General features: G+C 40.7%; 1 protein-coding gene across 1 annotated transcript in view; it reads left to right on the forward strand.

The window, feature by feature from the left end:
- The window catches only part of AFF2 (ALF transcription elongation factor 2), a 343,908-nt gene that overhangs the window by 289,575 nt on the left and 31,343 nt on the right, over positions 1 to 22,990 (forward strand). Inside the window, exons 10-11 of the mRNA XM_075162266.1 lie at positions 20,083 to 20,245; positions 20,778 to 21,797. Of these exons, the coding sequence (XP_075018367.1) occupies positions 20,083 to 20,245; positions 20,778 to 21,797 (1,183 nt within the window). The remainder of the gene's footprint in view (positions 1 to 20,082; positions 20,246 to 20,777; positions 21,798 to 22,990) is intronic.

Genomic DNA, 22,990 nt, shown 5'->3' on the forward strand with positions numbered 1-22,990 from the left:
GCATTGCAGAAATAGAGAAAGCTGACAAGATGAGAAGAGGGGCTAACAGCTGAAGCCATGAGGTACGAGCCATAGAGAGAAGACAGACAGTTTGTTGCTTTGGGGTAAGCGAGCTAATTCTCAAGATGAAAGATTTTTTTTTTTTTTAAATCCTACTTATTTAATAGAATGTAAATAAAGGCTTGTCTTACATAGCTAAGCTTATCATAGCATTAGACTCTCCGAGTAGGGCCAGGAGTCACAGGAGTCACACTGGTGTAAACCCAAAACAATTCAACTTTAGTGAAGGAAATATCTATTACATTAAAAAAAAAATTGTTTCTTCCTAGCTCGGTGTTAGGACTTCCAGTCAAAACAGACTTCTTATTACTAACATTTGCTTTAAAAGACAGTATCAGCAATGAGAAATGGGACTAAGGGGCTATGTCAGTGACATGCAGCTCTTGCTCTTGTTTAGAAGTAAAGTTCAGCCACTTTACAGCCACCGGAAGGATTTTGGGAGATCTTCTCATAAACCTGTAAATACTTTCAATAAAACTGAACTGAAAGAAGGAGGAAGAGTATGATGCTTCCGTATGAAGTTGTGGAAGTTTGGTGTTTTTTCATTACTTTTCTGTACTTCAGAGCAGCAGCACTTTGGGGATATGGTTTAGGATCAGCTCCAACCCTCAGTCAAGTTAGCGTGAGCTGGATCGGTTCCTCCACAACACGCAGTTGTAGTCGAGTTCTATGTAGAAATAAGCAAATGTGATGCCTACGCGCACCAGGCAGCTACGGAGGGACCTTCACATTTCTTATTTTGCAAAATGCAACTCTTCAACCAGCATTTTAAAAAAGTCTTTAAAATGTGAAACGAGTATAACTGATACAGAAGTGTCTGGTTGGCTTGTGAATAGCTTGAAACTGCTTTCTCTGAGATGGAAACGATACTGTTCAGTGCAGCGCGGGCTGATACAGATGATGACAGCAATGCTTCAAGGATCAACATCTGTCACCCAAACAGTCAGCATGTCCAGAAAGGAGGGAACATCTCTCAAGGAGATACAGTGTGGGTGTTTATAGCGTGAATCCCCCTATGCTGTGGGAAGTGAATCTGTGACAAACGATCAGTATGGAAGATGTGTGCGGGAGAGTTAGACATGAACATGTGCAGGCATTTAACAAACTATAAATGGTATCCTGGACGTCCCTGGTTGTATTTTACTGGAGCAGCATTCTGCATTTAGAAAATAGGAGAAACTGGTCTGGTAAAGTCTAGTCCAGTGGCCTAAAAACAAGACTTGAATTAGGAATCCTAATTTTCCATGCTTGCCTTTTTTCCCCAAAATCTCTGTAGTATTGGTCTGACAATTCAGAACTTTCCAGCCTGTGTGCCAAGATTTAGACATCTTAAAAATCCTTATAGAAACAAGAAGTACTAAAAGCTTTGCTTGGGATTGTTGTGGGAAATGCACAGGAATTTGGAATAAGGCATTTTGTTAAAGACTTCATATATTGAATAAATGTATTAGGTGTTCATATATATGTGTAATACATACATCCTAGATGGCACACCAACATTCAGAAGAAAATCACTCTAATAGTTACATCACTGCAAAACCTAGATGTAGAGAAGAGCCTGGAAACTCTTAGCAGATTCTTCTTGGTCTTTTTGTGAAAGTATGTGAAAAAACAGATAGCTGTTGGTCATGCATAAGAATGAGGAAAATTCTAGTGTAGTCTAAAAAATCGACGATTTTTTACAGAAAAGAAACAGAAACATATGAATTCAGCTATATTAAGTACTTTTTCATAAAAACCTCCAATCAAATAAAATATTTTGACAGTCTTGAAGGCAACATACTTTTATTAAATTGATCGAAAGGCGCCATTGGCTTTGCATTGCACTGCGTAAGACATCCCTCATAGACAGGATGCAGCCAACTTAAAGCTGTCAGCAGGGACTGCACTCTGGGCTTAACTGATTACATAAAACATTTTAAGTCAACTTAATGAAACAAAATATTTCATTGTGGATGAAATTAACTCAAAATATTTTATTTGAATACACAATAGAAACGTGTTACTTTGGAGGGGAGTTTGAAATTTTCTTGCAGATAGTAATGCCAACTTTAATGAGAATTTGGTTTTGTCAGTTTATCCTGGGGAAGAATTTCTAAGAGCTCTGCTATGTTTTCCATAGAAGAGCTAATTAGGATCGCACTTCTCAAGTCCTGCTGGGGGAAGATCTGTGGTACAACTTTCTGCATCACCAGTAGAGCGCCAGATCCTCCAAATAAGTTATAATAGATTGCAGTACCCCTACCTGACTGCAAGACAGGATCAGGCCGTGGGCCTCTGCAGGCTTGTACTTGGGGCAGTGCCTTTAGGGGATTTAGCTTTGCCAGCAGTGGAGGGGTGAAGAGCACCGCAGGTGCTCAGCTGCCGTTCAGCAAAGGCAGCTGGAGCTGATGTGTCTGAATACAGAGGATTTCTTTCAAGCCCATTGGGCCCAGGGTGATTACTGAACACTACAATCAGGGTCTTTTACTTTTTTTTTTCTTTTTTTAAGTTTGATTGCCCTCGCATGAGGCTGGAAGGCAGAGAAAGGGCTGTGGCAGTACAGATTCCTATGATCTCCCCTTGCCATGTAATCAGAAGAGCTCTGCAATTGAATATTTCACAATAATCACTGCATTTTCAATGGGGATGATATAAAAGCAAATATCAAGGCCTCTGGCTGACAAAAGCAGAATACAGAGGGAAAATATGAAAATAGCAACTTACTTCAGCAATAAAGAGAGTATATTTTATACTGCAGTTTTTCTTTTTGTTAAATCATGACTTTCTAGTAAATGACATCCCAGAAGATATTTATCAAAGCAGGAGAGCACTAGAAAGGAGCACCCTGCATTCACTTTAATATTTCTCCTTTTCTTCTGACATTTTCTTGCCTAGAGATCTAATTCCATTAAATATGTACATTTTTGACTGGAAGACTTCTTCATGTATCTTTCAGATGAATCTTAAAAGTACATAAGGTCTGTAGGGCAGGTTTTTTTAAGTGCAAATGAGGCGCACAGTAGAATATTGTCTGTGAGGCTTTTCAAATTATTTATATTCCTGCAGTGCTTTACCTTTCTCTTTCTGTGATAATGATAAGGAAGAAGTGAGACTCCAATGCACCTTCTGTGGAACACTGTCAAACAACATTAGTCATGTTTAATATCTGACGTGCAGGAACTTACTTTGGTTGATCTCCATTTTTATTGGATTTATTAGATGTTATCATGTCTGTAACTTTCTCTGATCCCATAGCGCATCGAAGTGTTAAAACCCGTTAGGCCCATGATTGGTCATTCTTAGAGCCCCCTTACACCCTCTTGTAAATGGATATAAATTAACATTCCCTCATTAAGCCTACTTTGCAGTACATGTGATTCTGCTGGAGGAATAATGACAGCTAAATGCTCTGTTGGCCCCCAGCCATGCCCACTTGTGCCGTTCTCCTCCAGCCTTCTTCTGAAGCTGTGTAGAGCTGGGCCATGACAGCTTGGAAAGACTCTCCAGGTCACTTGGGCGCTGTAGGGAGCGGTATGGGGGCTGGCCAGGTGGCTGTTTTCCCCACACCACCTTTGAAACAATGGCCTTATGTTGTGTTAGAGGCCACTGTGCTGTAAGAGTTGCTGCTTCAGATTTGGTATAAAGCAAAGGTCCTGGCCATTTGCAGTCATTAAAGATTTCATTGCTTTCTCATAAGAATTTGAGTTAAGGCTGTTAATCCTGGTGTCCCAGCCAAATTGCTACTTAAGTAATTATAATCTGCCTAAATGTCTGCCTGTACTGCTGCTAGTGTCACCCTCCTCCCATTATCTCTGAGCATCTCAAGCCTTATTTCAGGTCCCACATTTGAATAACTTATCCTCACCATTGTGCAGTGGTCTTAGCTGTGCTTTACCAAGAAATATACAGAGCTATGCTGACATAAAGATTGGGATGGTAAGACTTTGCTTTCTCTGGTTGTGTTGAGAAGACATTCAGTGAATCAAACTTCTGCAGAGGAGGGAGAGTCTTCAGCAGGAGTAAGGAGTGGCAGAGCGATCGGTTAAGTCTCTCTAGCAGGAATCTGAGACCTGAGTAAGTTTTTTCAAAGCTTTTGCTGGTCCAAATGTTTATACCTTCCATATTGTCACCTAACTATAATACCTCCAAAGAATTATGTGGTCAAGGGCTATATGAAATATAAGGCCATGTTCAGTCCACAAACTCTGGGCTACTCGTTCCTATCCTAACAAAAATGGTAAATTATTCAACAGAGCCTCTCTCCTGCACTGGCTGTGGCTACTCGTGTGTCCTTGTATCTCCTCAGCTCTCCTCTCAAGACCTCCTAGTTCTTCTGTGCTGTTGCAGACTTCGTCTTGCTGCCCCTTTCATCGGTTACTTCATTAAACTCTCATTTTCTCTTTTCTCTCTTGGACTCTTCCTTAAAGTCACACTTGCAAATAATCTCTTTTTGTGTTTAATGCCTCCCACATCTGGCATTGTGGGTCTTGCCTAGTCCAGCACTGTGGCAATGTGTCACAGGTTTGAGGCATGGTGTGGAGGCCTGTGAAGGTATCTCCTACACAAAGCAAGTGCTCACTTACCTTCTTTTAAAGGATAGAGTCTATTTCCCCTCATCTGTTGGCCAGCTTTACTGAGAAGAAAGAAATGGCTGTGGCAAGTTATCTTGCCTGTCCCACTTAAATATCTGTTCTCCTTCAGGTGATGAGCAGCTCCCCCACATGTGAGCAGCAGCTACTAAGCTGAGCAAGGTCCATAGAAAATGTCTTTCTCCTGAGTGTCTCTTGTACAGAAGTGCAAGTGCCTGCAAGGGGATGGTTGCACTAAGTGCATATATATACAAGTTGAACAAAATACAGCAAAAATCAGGACTGTACCTAGTCCCACAGACTTGAAGTATTTCTCTCAGAGCTGATACTTAGCCTTTTCCAGGAATTTAGTTTACTGTTTGCTTACAAGTTGCAGAATATAAATAAGCCTCATTTATGGTCACCACTAAGAAAGCCTAAACCCCAAATAATTGACACCAGTGTCTTAAAACATGGGACACTCCCAGGGAAAACAGTACCTGTATACAAATTCTGTAGCTTTGTGGTTGCTTTTGGAATTCAGCTCCATGTTAGACTTGGAGCTTGAAAGCCTGGGCATAATTTTGGTCTCCACCTTCCCCAACAAAACTCCTTTTGTTTCTCATCCTTGCACATGTTGTTTTGCTGTTGAACTTCATTCACTGTGTAATCTGCTATGATAATATTGCCTTCACCTTAAGTTCCTGAAGTGTTTTTGGACTGATGAGTCCTCTCAGCTTCCTTCGTCTTCTCCTTCACTTTTTTTCCTTTTCATCTTCCTTTCTTCATTTTCCTTTTTTCCTGTTCCTTTTTTCCTTTTCCTTCTCCTTTTCCTTCTCCTTCTCCTTTTCCTTTTCCGATGGGTGGCTAATTGATCCCACATCTGGAAGGAAATATCCACTTCTGCTCGGATTCCTTCTGGTTCCCTGGCTGAAGGAGGATACTGCCATTCATCACTGAAGTCAGACACTGTGAACAGGATGCCTCTTTGTCCCTCACTGCCAGCTCAACCCCCTTTAGAAGTCTGTAGGCTTATCTTATGTAAATATGGTCCTCTCCAGTGTTGTCAGCCAGTTTCTAATATAGTAAAACCCTCAGCCCTGTAGCCCACTGAAATCCCAAGCCTCTTTCTTGTAAGCCTGTTTTTCCTGAAGTTCAGGAAAAGCCTTTTTTTAATTGTTGGTTTGTTGTATGGGATTATTTCCTCTTCCCGAGTCTTAACTTGACTTTCAGGTGGTCACTAAGGTCTGCTGTTGTAATTGCACATGGCTTTTGACAGGGGTTAATTCAAAGAATAAATCATCTAACTTTTGTTGCTGCAAGTTTTGAAAAATCATATTGCAGATGTTGAATTATATCTGAATCTTTTACCTGCTCACGGAGTTCTTGTGCCTGCTGACTTCTGCAAAGTGTTGTCTGATAGCATCTCCCATCAGCTCGATATATTCCCAGAAGTACTTGAACTGTGGCAGTTTTAGTTGCACTGCAATCAGTGTCAGAAAAAAAAAAAAGTACCTTTCAGTTTAACACTGAGACTGCAGGAACTTCCCCTCCACGTTTCCTTCCTTTGGGCTGCTGCTCTCCACATACACACTCCGTCCCCAGATGTTTTGATAACATCTCTGCTGATAAGTACTAGCAATACATCAACAAATAAAAGTGTAAAGTAAATAATCACTGTCAGCAGAAATATATAGTCGAGACAGCATGTTTTGAAATATGCAGAGGTGAGAGTCTGTGATCCCTTGAAGAGCCAGGACCCACGTACACACTGCCATATGGCTGCAGGCACCTATGGGATCCAATAAGAAGGCTGTCAGCAGTTTTTCATTTGCACTCACATAGTGGGATGCAAGGTGCATGCATCTCTTCATGTCTTCCATGTAGAACATCTAAAGACAATGGGTGAGGCATTAGCAGGATAAATACACGGCCAAGCCCCAAAGAGAGAAGACGGGTTGGTGCTAGGAGAAAAAAATAAATTATATTTTATGCTTAGCAGCCTACCACAGGAAACTGGTTGAGAGAGGGAATGATGCTAATTATGAGAAGCAGTTCCTTCTTTTCTCATAAGGTTTTCCTTGCCTGAATCTCATCAAGCCAAAAAGAGCTTCTCTAAGGCTTCTTGTCCCCACTAGATAATTGTTTTATCCGTGTTTTCTTTTGTTCCTACTTTCGCCATTGATAGCAGCCTGAGGGAAGAGGGGTGGGGAAATATGTTGCTTCTGCAAAAATCATTGTAGGAAGAATAGCCAGAACATAAATGATACTGTTTTGGCTTCAAAAGGGTAAGCAGGTGTCTTAGGAGTCCCAGAAGAGCGATGTGCAAGCTTGTACAAACAACCTCCGAATCACGCCTGTTTGTTATTCACACAAACAGAGTTGAAACCGTCTGAATTCCTCAGTTCCCAGAATTCAGATGGTGCACAATGGCCCATAATGAACAGCACCTGTGCTTACCTCAATTACTACACAGAGCCGAACAACAGCAAGAAGGGCTTTCAAGATTATTTTTTCAATAATAGATTTAGTTATGTCTTTCATAATTGGATTCAAAAGCTCAAAATTTCATTTTGCAACTTGTTCATGAAATTTGTATGAAAAAGTCTGGCGTTTATTCAAAAGAAATACTCTATGAACAAGAAATTGCAAAACAGCCAACTGCTGGTAACTAAGCAGCCAAATTATAGTCCAAGCACTTGGCAAATACACCGTCTTTTTTATTATTTCAGTAATTGAATTTCTGTTAAAGCGTGGAGCATAATTTAACATCAGGAATTTATTTATAATACAATAGTGTTTCAGTAATAAATGCATTATTATTGTCACTTTTAATGGAGTCTTATGTATTCCCTCGGAGACTATGTGGCAGACTCTGAGACAACCACTGCATCAGTGTTGTTTGTAGACAATTGAATTAATTGGAGACAGGGTCATTAACTCGACCTGAATACCTCTGATTGCTTCTGTAAATAAGGTTAGAGAGCAAATGGCTAATCTTTGTTGTCATTACAGATTCTTTTTACATTTTCACACTGCCTTGTATATTAAGATCATTTTGCTAAGCAGCTTTTCAGGCTGTCGTCGTGTTTACAGTATTGTCTTGCATGGCATACAACCGTAATTGTATCAGACTTACATTTCATTTCCCATATCTATATAAAACATGATACTGGAGAGAGACCTATTCTGAATTGCAGCACATAAAAACCATTGGACCAACAAATTAATAAACCAAAATGAATAAGCTGTAGCATTAAAAAATAATCAAATCACAAAACAAAAGTTGATTTTGTTTGCTTTTGTTTGAAAATTCCAACCTGCGAGACTTGCCAGGGATAATATAGTGAGTCCATTACTCGGTTGGGAACATGACCCGCAAGGCCAGCTCTGTGTGTACCAGCCTGTGAGTTAAATGTTATCCGGTCTTTTGGCATGGATTTTCTTGGAAAACGAGCAGCAGGCTGTCATTTAAGCACAGATAGAACACAGACATTTTTCAAGGAGAGATCCAAAAAAAGGTTGTGAGCATGCTGTTCCATTTCTCAACAAACTTAATAAAGAATGTAGCCTGAGAGGCCTAGGAAGGCATGCGTCAGGAACAAGAGACACCCTAGACTTGAGAATGAGGTCAGGTTCACATTGAACTCGGGGATATCAGCTTGTCATCACTCCCATATTCCACCATATACTTAAAAAAACACATTGCTTTCTCAGAAACGGTCTTGTAAGTGGAAGAAAACAGCTGGCAGTGTCTTATAATATGCCTGGTATTTGCATGTATTTCTTTCATTCTAAATTTATATTCAAGATGGGCTTGAACCCAAACCCCAGATATGCAGTGTGAGTTATCCAAACTCTGGAGCCAAGTGTGGGATCCTGAGTCCATCTGTAACCTAGACGATAAGTGATGTTTTATGAATTCATATTCAAAAATAACAGCCTCTCCACTTCAAAACTAGCAAGTACAGCTTTCAGCTTCAAAACTCTGCCCATGTTAAACTCCCATTGACAGTCTGTTGGTGCAGGAATCCAGCCTGACTTGAGCGTGGTGGGAGGAACATGCTGCCACACTGTGTTTTCTCTCAGCAGCCTCTGCACAACTCACTTATAAGAACATTTAGGGATGTTGTTTCAGTTAAAAAGCAAAGGAGGAAACAGAGCATTGAATAGATGCTAAATTGTTCCAGGGTTTTGAGAGCATCATCTGAACTTACAGACTGGCCTTGTAGGTTTTGCTCTGCAAAAAACGAGAGAGAGATCAGCCAAGCAGAGTTATTACTGAGTAGGATCCAGCTTAGTACTGATCTGAAATTCAGGGTGAGCCTTTTAGGTCTGGGCCACAGTGTCTCTGTCTCTCCCTGCGCATTTGCAGGGGATGCAAGCGCTGGTGGTGTTCACCTTGGAGCCCTGCTGCGGAAGCAATCAGTCCTGCTCGGCCTCTTTGACCGTTTGTGCTCCCTTCTACTGTAGGGGCTGGCTTTTGAGCTCTTGTCCTTGGTTAATTTAGCTTTATTGTCCATGAGATCCCAACTACTGCAGGCAAAATTAGAGAGGGTAGGGGGTTTTTTAATTCTAATGCAGAAAATAAGTCAATACTACTCTACTTCCCTGCTAGTAGAGTGACATCTCGCTGCTGATTTTTGTCATTAACGAGCAAGAGAGCTTCAGGTCTCATGTAACAGGCAACTACCATGCCACACTAGAGCATTAGGAGATTGAGGCTGTCTGGGCAGATGTGTGAAGAACACATTTGCACCTTACTAAAGGAATGATTATCGAGTTGAAAACAATAAAAAGTTCAAGGGAGATCGAACTTTGCCTATTTACCTCTGTATCCATGAGGGGTTTGGGTCTTCCTGACCTTTGCTTGTTGGCAGACCTTCAACAAATCATTGCTGATATGATAACCCTTCATCAGTCTGAGGAAAAATGGATGGTGGTAATGTTGAAAAATCCATTTCTTGTAACTCAGGAACATAAATGTCCAGAATGAAAGCTTCTTAGCTGGAGGGTTTTTAAGAAGAAATTATTTAGCTAATCCTAAAGATCTAAATTATTTTGTCCATATTGAAAAAATAGACAAAACATTGCTTTCTTCAGCACCCCATTGACAAAACCCACTTTATACTCAGGACTGCGGTCACTCCACTTCTCTTTTCCTGAACCCCTCTTGGGGAATACAATGTTTATCCACAGCCCTTTCCAGGTCAGGTTTGAACTGCCTCTGCCAGGCATCCCAGTTTCTCTCAGCCTAGGTTAAGAAAGCAGGCAGTGTGACAGGGGATAAAGTACTGAAGTAACACTTCAGGAAGACATCCAGTGTTGCAACTGTTATTTCTGGCGATCCCAGTTAGTCTTCCCCGCTTAAATCAAAGCTGGCTCCAAACTTGTCCTCAGCATGCACACAGGCAGGGCAGTCATTCCGTTTGCAGTGTTTTGACTTGACTCCCACAGAGCTCCATCCTGAAGGTGCTGAGCACCACCATCTCCCTCTGGAAGACATGGCAACTCTGTTTGCCCACAAGATCCGTATTAGCAGAAGCTAATAGGATCTTTCTTTTATTTTGGTGATGATGAAAAAGGCTGAAAGGCAAGATTTTCAGCCAGATAAGGTTAAAGAATTAAAGATTGTCTGTTGCCTTTTGCTGTCATTCAAAATAACAAGCATAGAAAATTCTGTTTAAAATAGCTGAGCCTTTTGACTTAAAGGGTTTTCATGTCGAAGATTTAAGATGTCAGGTTTAAACATGACACTGATAGTATTAGGCAAAGTATGAGAGCAGATACTTGTAGCAACTGTCATTTTTCCTGACTGTTTATTAATGGCCTTTTGTGATTTATAGTGAATGTTGTGAAGGATCTTCAGGTCCATTTATCACTCAAAGAAGCACCTTTTTTTCCTTAATACCTACGTATGTCATAATTAAGGGTGGATGCTACTTAAAGATTTAGCTCTGTTCTTAACATAAGATCCTTCAAGCTGATATTTAATCCTAAATAGATTTAATACCTTTTTTTTAATCTATAAAGCAGTGTATTATGTAACTGGTAAAAATCAACAGCGTTAAAAGAAGCTCACATTAGACAGAAATATAAAGAAGGTTTAGATTTTTACTCCAAATGGAGTTTTTCACCCCATTTTAAAATAAATTGTAAGGAAGACACCTTTGTTTCAGCATTCAGCTTTATTAATATTTTACTAGACAGATTTCTCCTTATTCAAAAAACAAGTCATGTGTGCTGAAGGACATCTTTATATCCATGAAAGGCTCTGGTGGTATGCCATAAATTCATCATGTGCCTTTAGGAATACTTCTTTAAAAACTATTTCAGAGTAATTGCCCATTATTAATAATGATGATTCCTTTTTACTGTTATGGCAGTAGCAGTGAAACTAAGTGTCTTCTTGTGGTTTTCATTAGTGTCTGTGTACTTCTGTGGCCCCTGTTATCCTACAACTTAAATCTGATGAACGTAAATATGCTTAGAGTCTCACGATACTATCTGTATTAAAAACAGGGAAGAAGTGCCAGGAATTGAATTATTTTGCCCATTAAATCCCAGAGAGACACAGGAATTGAACCAGTTTTCTAAAGTGTCAGACCAGTGCTATAACCACAGGGTTGTCTTTCTTTACAAAGGTGCAGTAGTCATCTCCATAGAGGTGGATTATTTGTGCCTTAATCATTTGAGTACATGCCTACGAGCCACGCCATGCCTCTAGCACCAATCCTGCTGTTTCATGCTTTGTACAGTGTATAATGCATGGAGATTGCTACCAGTTTGTGAGCAGCTGAAGCTCATTTAGTAAAATATTACCCAATTTGTTCTGATTGTACTCAGTTTTTATCTCTGCCCTTTTCAGTATTGCTTGTTTTACTCGTCATGCTCCTGACAATAGCCGCAGTTGGAGCAATCTTGGGCCTTTTCTAAATAGGGGGGGCTTTAGCAGACTGCAACAGGCTGTTTTCCCTTCTCTGGCTTGCAGAGACTCATGTTACTGGTTCATCCTCTTTGCTCCGGTCTGGAAGTGGTTATACTGCTGATCTGCTCCCAAGGAATTCCCCTGGAGAGTAAATCCTCCGATGGATTCCTGAGCTGACATCGTGACACTTGTACATAGCGCACAGGTGTGAATGACGGCGTGTGTGCTGTAAAGCCCTGGAAAATCAGGGTATGCCTTTTTGGCACCTTTTCAAGCTCAGAGGTGTTGTCTTATATGGGAAAAGAAAAAAAATCCTACTTTCTCATGTTTTCTGACTGCTTGGTTGCTCAGAATAGTAAAATTAGCTTTCCTCAGATAGCAGATGAGACTGGAAATGTTGACGATTTGGAGGTGTCGTGTGGATCCATCTGCACCAGTGTGTTTTGGTCCCATAGCTCCCAGTTCTCTTCCCACTGGGCTCTGTAAGCTGGATTCTGTTTTCAGTTAGAACTGAAGTAGAACTGAGTTAGAATGAGCCAGGTAGTTCATTTACAACGTTACGTGTCCAAGTTTCTGCCATACATGAATGAGAAAAAAGCCAACACTTTGCTTTTAGAGGTTCGCTTTGGATGTTTTTTATCATGACCACACTTGGATTTTCTGCTGAAATAAGTAAAATCAAAGTGCAAATGTGACTCATTAAAAAACATTTTATGTTAACTTGAAATTATAAACAGTAGAGGGGTGAATATGTACTTCTAAACTTTCACAGAAGATTCACAAAGTGTACTGAAAGATGCAGTATTCCACATTTCCTTTGTGGAAAATAAATAAGTTTCTATGTATCAATACTCATATCTAGCTTGATTCAGTGGGGCAATATTGATATAATAAAATGGTTCCATTTACATCAAATGAGGCCCTTTGGAGTCTCACAGTAAGAGATAGTATTCTTGTTCTTCCAGATGCCAGACAAACAGTAGCACATCAGGGCATAGTACAAATAATGTTCTCTGACACTTGAATCCATTCACTAAAATATTGTACATCAAAAAGTCTACATACATTGCATTCCCTGAATAATATCATGCTCAAAATTGTTTCCAAACTCTGAGGTGAGCAGGGTGATGCATGCACAAATCGTGGATACAATATTGCTTTTAATATGCAAAATCCCCTTCCCCATGTCAAGTGTGTATAAGAGTGCTGTGAAATTGGAAGGAGAGCGATTACCATACCAATAGTTCAGAAAGTTTTTTCTGTGCACCATAAGGGATGTGCCATTAAAATTCCTCCTCTTCTGTTTGTTTTTTATAATTTCACGGGCAGTTTGATATGTTACACCTGTTCTTTAGCACAGGTGTGATAAAGAGTCAGAACTTACTGTAGCCCAGGAATAAAACCTGGAAAAGGGTCAGAATAGGACAGTAGAAACAGTGCCATGGTTAAAGTGACATTGCAGATATATACACACAGTTCCACCTAGGATTTGTGGCTAATGTAATTCTTCATTGGAAGGCTTCGACCTTGTTACGGATTCTTGGCAGCTTTTCCCCATTCTATTCATTACTAATGCAAGCTGTCAATCACTTTAGTTCTGCTTTGACATAGATTGTGGCTCATAGGAGTTAGCTCTGTCATTCTTTTTATTTCTTTCATCTTTACTATCCTTTTTTATGGTCTTTAAAGCTGGAAGTATAAAAGGGTTATATGTATATGAAAAAAATCTGTTTCAGTAACTCTATCAACCTTGTTATAAACAGTCTTTGATTAAAACAGTTACTTTTCAACACAGTAAAATGAGAACGTGGCTTTTTACATACAACATCTTGTAAACTACCCTCCCCCTCAAAATAAATCAGAACTCCTATTTGCATTACACTGTTCAGGATTGATACAGGCAGATCAGCTGCCACATCCTGAATAACAGATTAGAGAGGTTTTCCCTTTCCATGTGTTTTGACATGAGAGCACCATTATAAGTGATATCTTACTATGCGTGCTAATGTTAGCTGAAGTACCAATTTCCACACCTTATTTCATTTCATTGACCTGGGTGCTGATGAATATTTTAAAAGGGTTTGATACCGGTTTTCCGTTCCTGTGTCAACCCAATCTTTGAAGGTTTAGATTTGGATCCTACCAGCCTGATGATAAATAATTTAATACTAACCAACGGAAAGGCAGTGAACAAATCATTCAGAGCAATCCTTTTCTTTAAAAAGCAATCTAATGGCAGTCATATATAAGTTTGAAGATATAGATATGAACAATTCATTATAAAAAAATGGCAGCTCCCTTTCAAATTAGAAGAGAATATTACTTCCTGATAATGGTGTAAGAATAGAAGAGAAATAAAACTTTGTTATTGAACAGTTATGGTATTAAATTCTGACACTAAATATTAATCTGCTAGGTGCTGCTCTATTATTATCTGCTAGAATAATGAAGCAGCCTTTTTTGAACATTTACGCAGAATTCAGTGAGCCTGGTAACTCCTAGTAATGCCCCTCAGGTTCACAGTGTTTCTGCAGAAATAGACTCTGGAGGAGAGATTGGGCTAGCTTCTGAAAAGCTGAAGCTGGTTTGTTCCTCTATCTCTTCTCTCAGAATAAAGTGTAGTGAGTGGGAGAACAACAGTATTCCCCCAAGAGTGAGTGTTACTGTCTACGCTGGTAGATGCTGTAGTATGGTTGTAGTGCACAAAAGTCTTACTCAGAGCTGGGTGCCCACTTTTCAGTGCCCTGTGCAATCACAGTCTTTGTTCTGAGGAATTTGCATTTTAAATAGACAAGCCAGATTAAGGCTAGGCCTTAATCTTTTACTCTTTTACTCAGCAGGAACTGATGCACAGACGTATTTTCTTCTCAGACACAAAGCAAAATTCATCCAAGTCCCAATCCAGTGCCTCAACAGGAACATCAACCACTCTGTCAAGTCTGTAGTCACTTTTCCAGCATAGACCTTCCCCTTTCCAGATTTCATTGGTTGAATTTTCCCTAAAAATAGGCCTGTGCAGTAAAGCAACCTTTGTAGAGTGCTGCTTCTTGTGGACATACATTGCCAGCATTGATATACAGTTGACTCACTGGTCAGTTCCCATCTACAATTTCCCACTGCCCAGCAGCGCTCTGCCTTCTCAAAGTTTACATTTTGATTTCTGGGTAGAGCAATGGAACAAGTGGTCAATTCATCGTTACCCTAAAAAGGAAGGGTTGGAATGAATAAACCTATTGTTGGAGGGCACCGTCTATTTGCCAAATTCTCTTCACAGCAATTAACATGACTACATCTAATTGGTGAAAAGTTCAGGGAGATAGCTAAGGACTTGTTAGGAATTTTTGTTCCTTGATGAGTTTTACGGCAGCAGTCTGAATTATACGACTTTTTTTTTACATATGTATTTACAGGGTAAAAAGTTTATTATTTTTCTTATTAGAGGTTAATGACTTTTAATATTTCATATTATCTTTGTTGTAACTACCAGGTTTAATCTTGAAAATCATTTATTACAACATTAGAGTAAATTATGTGTTGAAAATAATATAATAGTCTAGATGACAACACCACCACCACAAAAAGCGTAAGCCGCATGTTGGGCCTTCAGTTCTCTAGGCAGCATAATAATCCAAACACATAATAATGCCATGTCTGCTTTAATCGGCTTTGGAAAAATAACCCATGAGTTAAAAAACAGACAAGCTGCAGCGAGACGTTTAAATTTAGGCAGATCACCCATACCGGTGAACTGCAGTGGAAGGAAGATGGTTGGGGTGTGATGAGCTTGATGCAGTTCCCTACCAGGAGCCATAAGCAGCCACACACCTGCAAGTCTCAGCTGCTCTATAGATAAGCTTGAGCGCAAGTGCTGAAAACCACTGGCAGGTACTGGTGATAATGGTGTCTGTCCCCTCCACGATATTTCTCACCTCATACTTTGTGCCCACGCTGTGCACAATCACGCTGCCGAGGGACAGTAAAGTGCTGTGTGCTGCAAAAGCAGAAGAAGGGAGATAGGTGAAAGTGCTGCAGAAGAGGTTCCTTCCAAATTGCTTGCAGATGTGCAGGTCTCTTCTGTCTGCTTCCTTGTTTGAGAGCAGGGAGGAGACCAGCTTACCAGTCTGCAGGCAACTGGAGACATCATCGTGACGGCCTTTGCAAAAGGTGGAGGTCTGGTTCTCCTCCCACCTACAGTGCGGGTGTCACTCCAGTGTCTCTCATCCCCATGGCACAGGAGAAGCTACTTTGGAGAGGGGTAAGCAGACGCTGATCCGTCTGGCCTGAGTAATGGGGATCCTTGCTGCTGAGTCACGGGTGTATTTTCCCTCCCAGGTAGCACACCCGCGGCCAGGGCTCTGGGCCGGGGCAGAGCATCGCTGGCTGCCCTGCAGGATTCAGCTCAGGTGCTGAGCACAGGGCTTGGAAAACGGGGAGAACAAAATTAAAAGGGGGGCGAAACTGATGTTTCCATTAACTGCAGAGAGGCCTTGCACTTAGAGAATGTAACAGGCCTGCACTGAGTGTGAGGATGATTGTAATACCTCTAATGTTTGCTTTGCGTGTTTGGATTGCAAGCTCTTTGGCCCAAGGACTGTGTCTCATCATGTATTTACACAGATCCCAGCGCAGCGGGTCACTGGTCTCAGTAGGGGCCTCCAATCTCAAGTGATAATAATGAACTGGCTTTCTTCTGAGTGTTATTTACCCAAACAATACTGTGTTCCATTGTGCAGCATTGTTTTTATTAATATTTTTTTCAGTTCAAATGAAATAAAAACATTGTCCACCCAAACACTGAGGAACAATATGAGTGCTCATCTCCTGCTGGGAAATAAAAATTCAAGAGTTTCAAATAGCAGTGCTTCCTGCCCCCTTTAGTCACTTTGAGGACTTGTGTCTCATGATAAAATGCTTTAAATCCATTTTAAACCTTGTCCGGGCTGGCATTCCTTGTCTGGATCTTAGCAACACAACAAAGATTGCTTTGAAAGTCTCTTAGAGAAGCAACCCCCAGTTCATGTAGTTGATACTTATGTGAAGAAGCCCAATTTATTTGTATAACAGCCGCTTGAATGCACATGTGCAGAATCTATCCCAGCATCTTTTAAAACATGTGATTTAACTTTAAAGCTGAAAAAGTCTTTGGGAAGAGTGCAAACCAACCTGTTCTTTTGAACGAAAAGATACATTTTATTTAAGGAAAAAAAAAACAAACAAACAGAAGACAACCCAGAATCTCTCCACTAAACTCATTTTATTGGAAGCAAAGATTTTTTTTCCATGCACTTGTATGTGAAAGGTCTGTATATTTTCTTCTGTTCTGCTGAACAGCATTATTAGAAGGTGATTGTGCATGTAGCTATGTGCAAGATCTCTCTATCTTTAATGTGCTGAGGAAATCATATCTTTAGTATGCTTTAGGAAAGGCATTTTGGGTCTTATCTGATTGTTTTGCAAAGCATACAAACAGAGTTACAAACTACATGATGAAACGTGAATGCTTCTACTTTAAAAATGTAGATCAGCAATGATGTCTTCAGCATGAAACCGCCCAATGTAGCCAAGGCATAATTTTATTATCCCAGATGAAAGACAAATATGACCTCATTGTGTTTTGTATGAAAAACATTATTTTGAGTCTGTCTGGTTCCTGCAAGCTTGCCGAGCTGTATTATTCAGTAACGTTTGGCATATGATAACTTCTTCTGAGGCTGGTGTGCAGAAAGCAAGAAAATAAGGCCAGGTTGGAGCTGCCATCTATTTCCATGGTTTTATTCTTGCCCTTTGAGTTCTTTGTCAGACAGTTCCAGTCTGCTACAGTACAACTCCAGTTGTTTTGTATAAGCGCATCCCAGCTACAGTGTCAATTCTCTTCCAGAGTGCTAAAAGACGTAGGTTGTGTTTAAAGGCTAGAAAGGTCTGGCCTTAGCTGCTGGGACACTGGCTTTTCCTTCTTTGATCTATTATAAGAGGTGATATTCTTTAAATCAGTTATCTTAATGAGAGCAGACTTGCCAGCGCTGACAGCAGAGCAGTTTCTTAGGCAGATCTGCACAGATGCGAGAGCAGCCCCACACGCATCCTTCTGTGTGGGGGTTGCCCGGGCATAAACCACCCCGGGGAAGGAGCTTTGTCTGGTGCAGGTTTATATGCCCTGCTACAAAGGTGCATTAATTCCCTGGGCCGCAGGGGACGTGGCTGATGCCCCACCGCTCGTCGCAGCCATGGGCTCTGCTACTCTCCGGCATGTGCCAGGCAGCCGTATGCCCGGCCCTGAGCTCTCGGAGGGGCTGCTGAGGGTTAAACACCTCTTCGTCTTCACAACCTGCTAGGGTTGTGGGAACTGGAGTTTTCAGCAAGGATGAAACATTAATATTGCCATGTTCACTTCCATTTTGGGGTGAAAACAGAAAATAGAAGTGAAACAGATGAAGCTCACAGATTTAGGGAAAAAGTCATTTCTAAATCACAACTTCATTGTTCTGATAATTCCATAAATAACATCTTTTTTTCAAGGCTGATGTTTCATTTTGGTATTTTAGAATGGAATTGTTGTGTTTGCCTCCTCAGTTTGGGAATCCTTGAAGTTTTTTCTATTTTTTTTCTTATTCTTTCTTCTTAGAAACAATTGTAATGAAGTAGGAAAACTCGGTTTTCATCTACTTTTAGTGTTTTCCAAATAGAAAATATAAGACCAAAATTACAAGATATTGAATTGAAAGGCAAACTCCCCTACAAACACATTCACTTTTTCTCTACTGTTCTGTTTCCTTGTTTACTGTAAAAAAGAAGTGAAAAATGTATTTCCCTACACTTTCTTGAGCTTCACTGAAAAGGAGGGATAAAGAAAGAAAAACAAATGCACAAATGTTTTCCAAAAATAATAACATTAAATATAAAGTGTAAGATCCATTTTTTAATTCAGCAATGTTTAGTTTTCCATAATACTTTTGGAAATGCCCATATTTTAAAGGCATCTGTTCTTTTGATTTACCTGTTACTTCCAGTTGAAATTTCTTAAGTAGCTCTACTTGAGTCTGTTGAGTGAAGAGCCTCTAGAAGAAGAAAAAAAAAAATATATGCACTTAATGAGCAACAAAGTTAGTGATCTGTAGCAATTACCCAAGTGAGTAATTTTGTTTCATTAATGCCCCCTAAAGCACCAAGCTGTTTTGTCAATGGGCACTGCAGGGCCATTGCAGTGCTCAAAGAGACAGTTATGTTACCAACCGCGGTGTAAGGGATAGGTTTACCAACAAGGAGGGAGAGAGAAAGTAGCTTAGCGTAAGAAGAAAATTAAAGTCCATCTATTATTGTCACCGAAGCCAATGGCAATACTTGTAAAGATTCTAGCAGAGCAGGGTCACACATCACTTTTTTCTGGCTTTTCCAACTTCCAGTTTCTTGGTTACTGTGTTTTTTTAAGAGGGCATCTTGATGCACATAGCATCTCAGTTTGAAAGGGGAAGGAGGGCAGGTACCTGTCTTGAATCCTCCTTGGAGGAAAGTAGAAAAGCAGGTAGCAGAAAGGAAAGCAAAGCTGTATTATAACTTCTAGGCATCTCTGGATCACTCGATATGGGACACACACAGCATATGATATATTAAGGTGAAGCATTGAATATCCATAAAGCAGTACTAGCAAATGGTGTCAATTTTCAAACACTTTGCTTTGTCAGCTTCACAAATTTAAAATCAATCATCAAAAAGTCTCTGTATAGATCAGCTGAAGAGACATAAAACCTTATGGTTATCTCCCTGACAAAAAAGTTGAAATTAAAGATGAGTTTATAAAGACTCAGACTGGCAGAATTGTGTAGTGCTAAAAACTGGGGTCATCCAACCTCTCAGTTTAGAAATAAATGCTGAGGAAAAACAATGACACCCAGTGCACTGCTAATAAATACATCTTGGAGGACAGTTGAACACGCAGAAAAACAGATTTCACAGAGAGGCTTATTTTCAGCATGGATGCCATTTTCTCACTGCATTATCATAAACATGAGAGAAAAAACAGCTATAAATAAAAAATTCTTGGGCAGCCCCTGGAGACTTGTCAAAAATATGTAGGTTTTGTATGCTGCAGTGTAAAAGTATTCATTAAAATTAATTTTTAAAATGCCCTGTCCAATATTAGTTGCCTGATGTCCTTCCTTTGATCATAAATTATAAATGAACCAGCAAAAAATGAAGAAACCGTGATTCTATTAATGAATTATTTAAGTGTGATTGTTAGTTTTCGCAATCATTGGGCTAATAAGCTCAGGCTTGTGACACTGAAGTGTTTCTCATTTGAGGGTGGTGATGATGGTAATGTTATTAGCACCATTATCAGTCTGTCCCGTGAAGCATAAACCCAACCGGCTCCTTTGGTGGCTACGCGGTGGCGTGGCCGCTGGAGCGTTCATTGGGTCCGTGCTGCAGGAGAGGGAGCTGACACTGAGGAAAGCCGGTGTGAACAGGGTTCGCTGGGTGGCTCCCCCCAAGGCAGCACTTTAAAAAAGACAAGCAGCATACTGACACGAGAGGATCTTCTCCCTGCAGCAGCCTGCCGGTGACGGCGGCACACGCAACCGGCTTGGCCCATTCCAGCGGCGGCTCCGGGAGCTCCAGCGAGTCCGAGAGCAGCTCCGAGTCCGACTCCGACAGCGAGAGCAGCTCCAGTGACAGCGAGTGCAACGAGGAGTCGCGCAGTGCCACGCCAGAGGTAAAACCACACTCTCAGCTCCTCCTCAGTGGGGGCTCAGCGGCAGAAGCGTGGAAGGGAGTGAAATCCTGCTCCCTGTTAGGAAAATGTTGGAGTTCTGTGCTGTTTGATGCTGTCGACTTTTTTCTCCCTTTACAGTTTTACGTGTATGACCCACATACTCATTCTAGCTTCTGGAAGAATCCTTCTGGTCTACATTTGAATTGCTTTAAAGAAATATTTAGATTTTTGCCAGTAGCTAGAGAAGATTTTATTGACACAGCATTCAGCTGGGACTAACGAAAGGCAACATGACAAAACTATATCTTCAGGGACCAGCTAAACTTTTTAGTTGTATTAAATTTCTCCAGGGCCACATTGTAAACCAGATAAGGAAGCCTAATTAACCATAAATACTCCATAAATACTCCCATAAAACTAGCAGTCACCACTAGTTAACTGAAATAAAAGGGTATGTTAAAAACATTCTCATTTAAAGGGAAAAGCGTTGCTTTTGTCTGAGATTTGTTCCTTGTGGTTCTTCAAACTGCAGCCTGAACCTCCCTCAACAAACAAATGGCAGCTGGATAAATGGCTAAATAAAGTGAACCCCCACAACAAGACCATCATCAACAATCAAAATGAGCCTCACAGCGAGAGCAGCTCCCAGGCCCAGAGCAACCAGCAGGCCGAAGGGCCAAACAAAGGGAAGCTCAACAGCAGCCTCCCCCCGACCGATTCCAAAGACCGGGCGATCCTTAGTCCCATCCGAGAGAAAGCCAAACCGCGGGTTGCCCAGAAAACCCCAGAGGCAAAAAGCTCCAAGCAGAAGTCACCAGCTCATAACGAGCCAACTTCACAAAGGACTACTGGGAAAAAGCAACCCAAAAAGGTAGAAAGGACTTCCAGTGTAGAAGAGTATAACTGGCCCAAACCAAATAATACCAGCAACACTCCCAAAGAAAAAGACACACAGGACCCCCCCGAGCAGCCAAAGGTTCGAACTAAAGCAGCAGTTGGGAAGACCGCTCCAAGGAAAGAACCACGAACTAGCACAGGTCTCACTTCAGAGAAGAAAAAGTATAGAGGCCCCAGCAAAATTGTCCCTAAGTCCCGGGAATTCATTGAAACGGATTCATCTACTTCTGACTCAAATACAGACCAGGAGGAGAGCTTGCAGGCTAAGGTATTGCCAGCTTGCACTGGCTCTGGCAACGGCGTCAAAGTGAAGGACTCTGGCAGTAACATCCTCAGCGTAAGTAGTTTAACTAGCAATGGCAGCAACACATCCATTGACCAGACCAGCAATGACTTGGAGGAGCAGCTCTTTTCTCCTATCCCAATCGTACAAAATGAACTTCTGTCCCCACTGAGAGAATATGAAGAACTCAAATCTCTGTGGGTGAAAATAGACCTTAGTTTACTCTCTAGGATACCGGGACAAGAGCCTTTTGAGACCACATCTGTGAAAACTGAACCAAGAGAGGCAAATGTGAAACACAGGCGACCATCTCGAGAGTCCCCTACCCCAGCAGCTGAAAAACCATCCACAAAATCCAAAAGGAAACACAAGGTAAGTCGTTTTCATTGTTCGGAGGAAAACACTGAATTTCTATGCATCCTTGAGGTCAGGAGTGCAGTCAGTGATTCCTCGCTGCACCTGCAGCAGGGCTGCGAGGAGGCATCATAAAACTAAGGCTTTATTGTTTTTACAAAGGACGTACATTTACAAGTACATTACAAATTAACATCAGAAACTAGTAAAAAACTAACTCCAGCTGACAAAATCAAGAAACAATGTATTTTTTTGAGATTTGTCTTACAAGGTTTTTCACTGTATTTTCTCACTTACCCATTAATTTCCAGTGTTCTGTAATCTGCAGAAAGATTGCTAATGATGAGTTCGTATTACTACGGGTTCAGCCATGCTCAGAAAATGTGACTTCTGTTGGAAGGCAGGGTTTTATTGTCTGCAGAATTAAGGCATTTTTACCATTGGCTTAAACAGGCATGGCTTCATTAAAGTCAATAGAATGGTGCTTGCTTATGCTCCTGGTGAATTTAGTCTTTATATTGTTTTGTTGTATAAACAAATGTGATTCATAGAAGTATCATTTGCTTAACTAGCTGCTTTCTCTACACAGCTACCTGAAAAAGCAAATATATTTTGACTTAAGGCGTTATGTTTTATCATGTGTTTTATGTTATTTACGCCCAAGGGTATCCTATCTTGTGGGATATGACAGTGCTCTTCAAACTGAATGTGTTTTCAGAAAAGAAACTGAAGTTTTATATCATAAATGAATTTTTGTAGTCACTTTTTCCAGCTGACATGGTTGTGCTCTGATCTGTCTCTGAGAAGTCATCATAGCCTATTTTTTTATACCCCAAATTTTATAAATCATTGTGAATGTGACTTCAGCTGTCTGTTCTAGTGGACTTCTTGAAATCCTGAGTTTGAGCAGTCCAGTGGTACGAGAGAGTTAATACAAGACAAAGACAGACAATGCCAGGTCTGCACCCTGCCTACATGAGTCACTGCACCGGCTCCTTCCCTGTTGAATTAAGTGGAAATAATCACATGAGTAAACTCAGCAGGTTTTTATTCAATTTATATTCTAGCTGTACACTAAAGGCAGAGATGTAAGAAGGAAGGAGAAAAGAGGAATGAGGAAAGGGTTGTATAAATGTCCATGCTTATGTGTATGTATAAGTACACCAGGGTGTATATTAATTATACAAAAAACCTTCTTGCTAGGTAACTTA

This window comes from Calonectris borealis, chromosome 13, assembly GCF_964195595.1.
Source record: "Calonectris borealis chromosome 13, bCalBor7.hap1.2, whole genome shotgun sequence".
NCBI classification, from domain to species: Eukaryota; Metazoa; Chordata; class Aves; order Procellariiformes; family Procellariidae; genus Calonectris; species Calonectris borealis.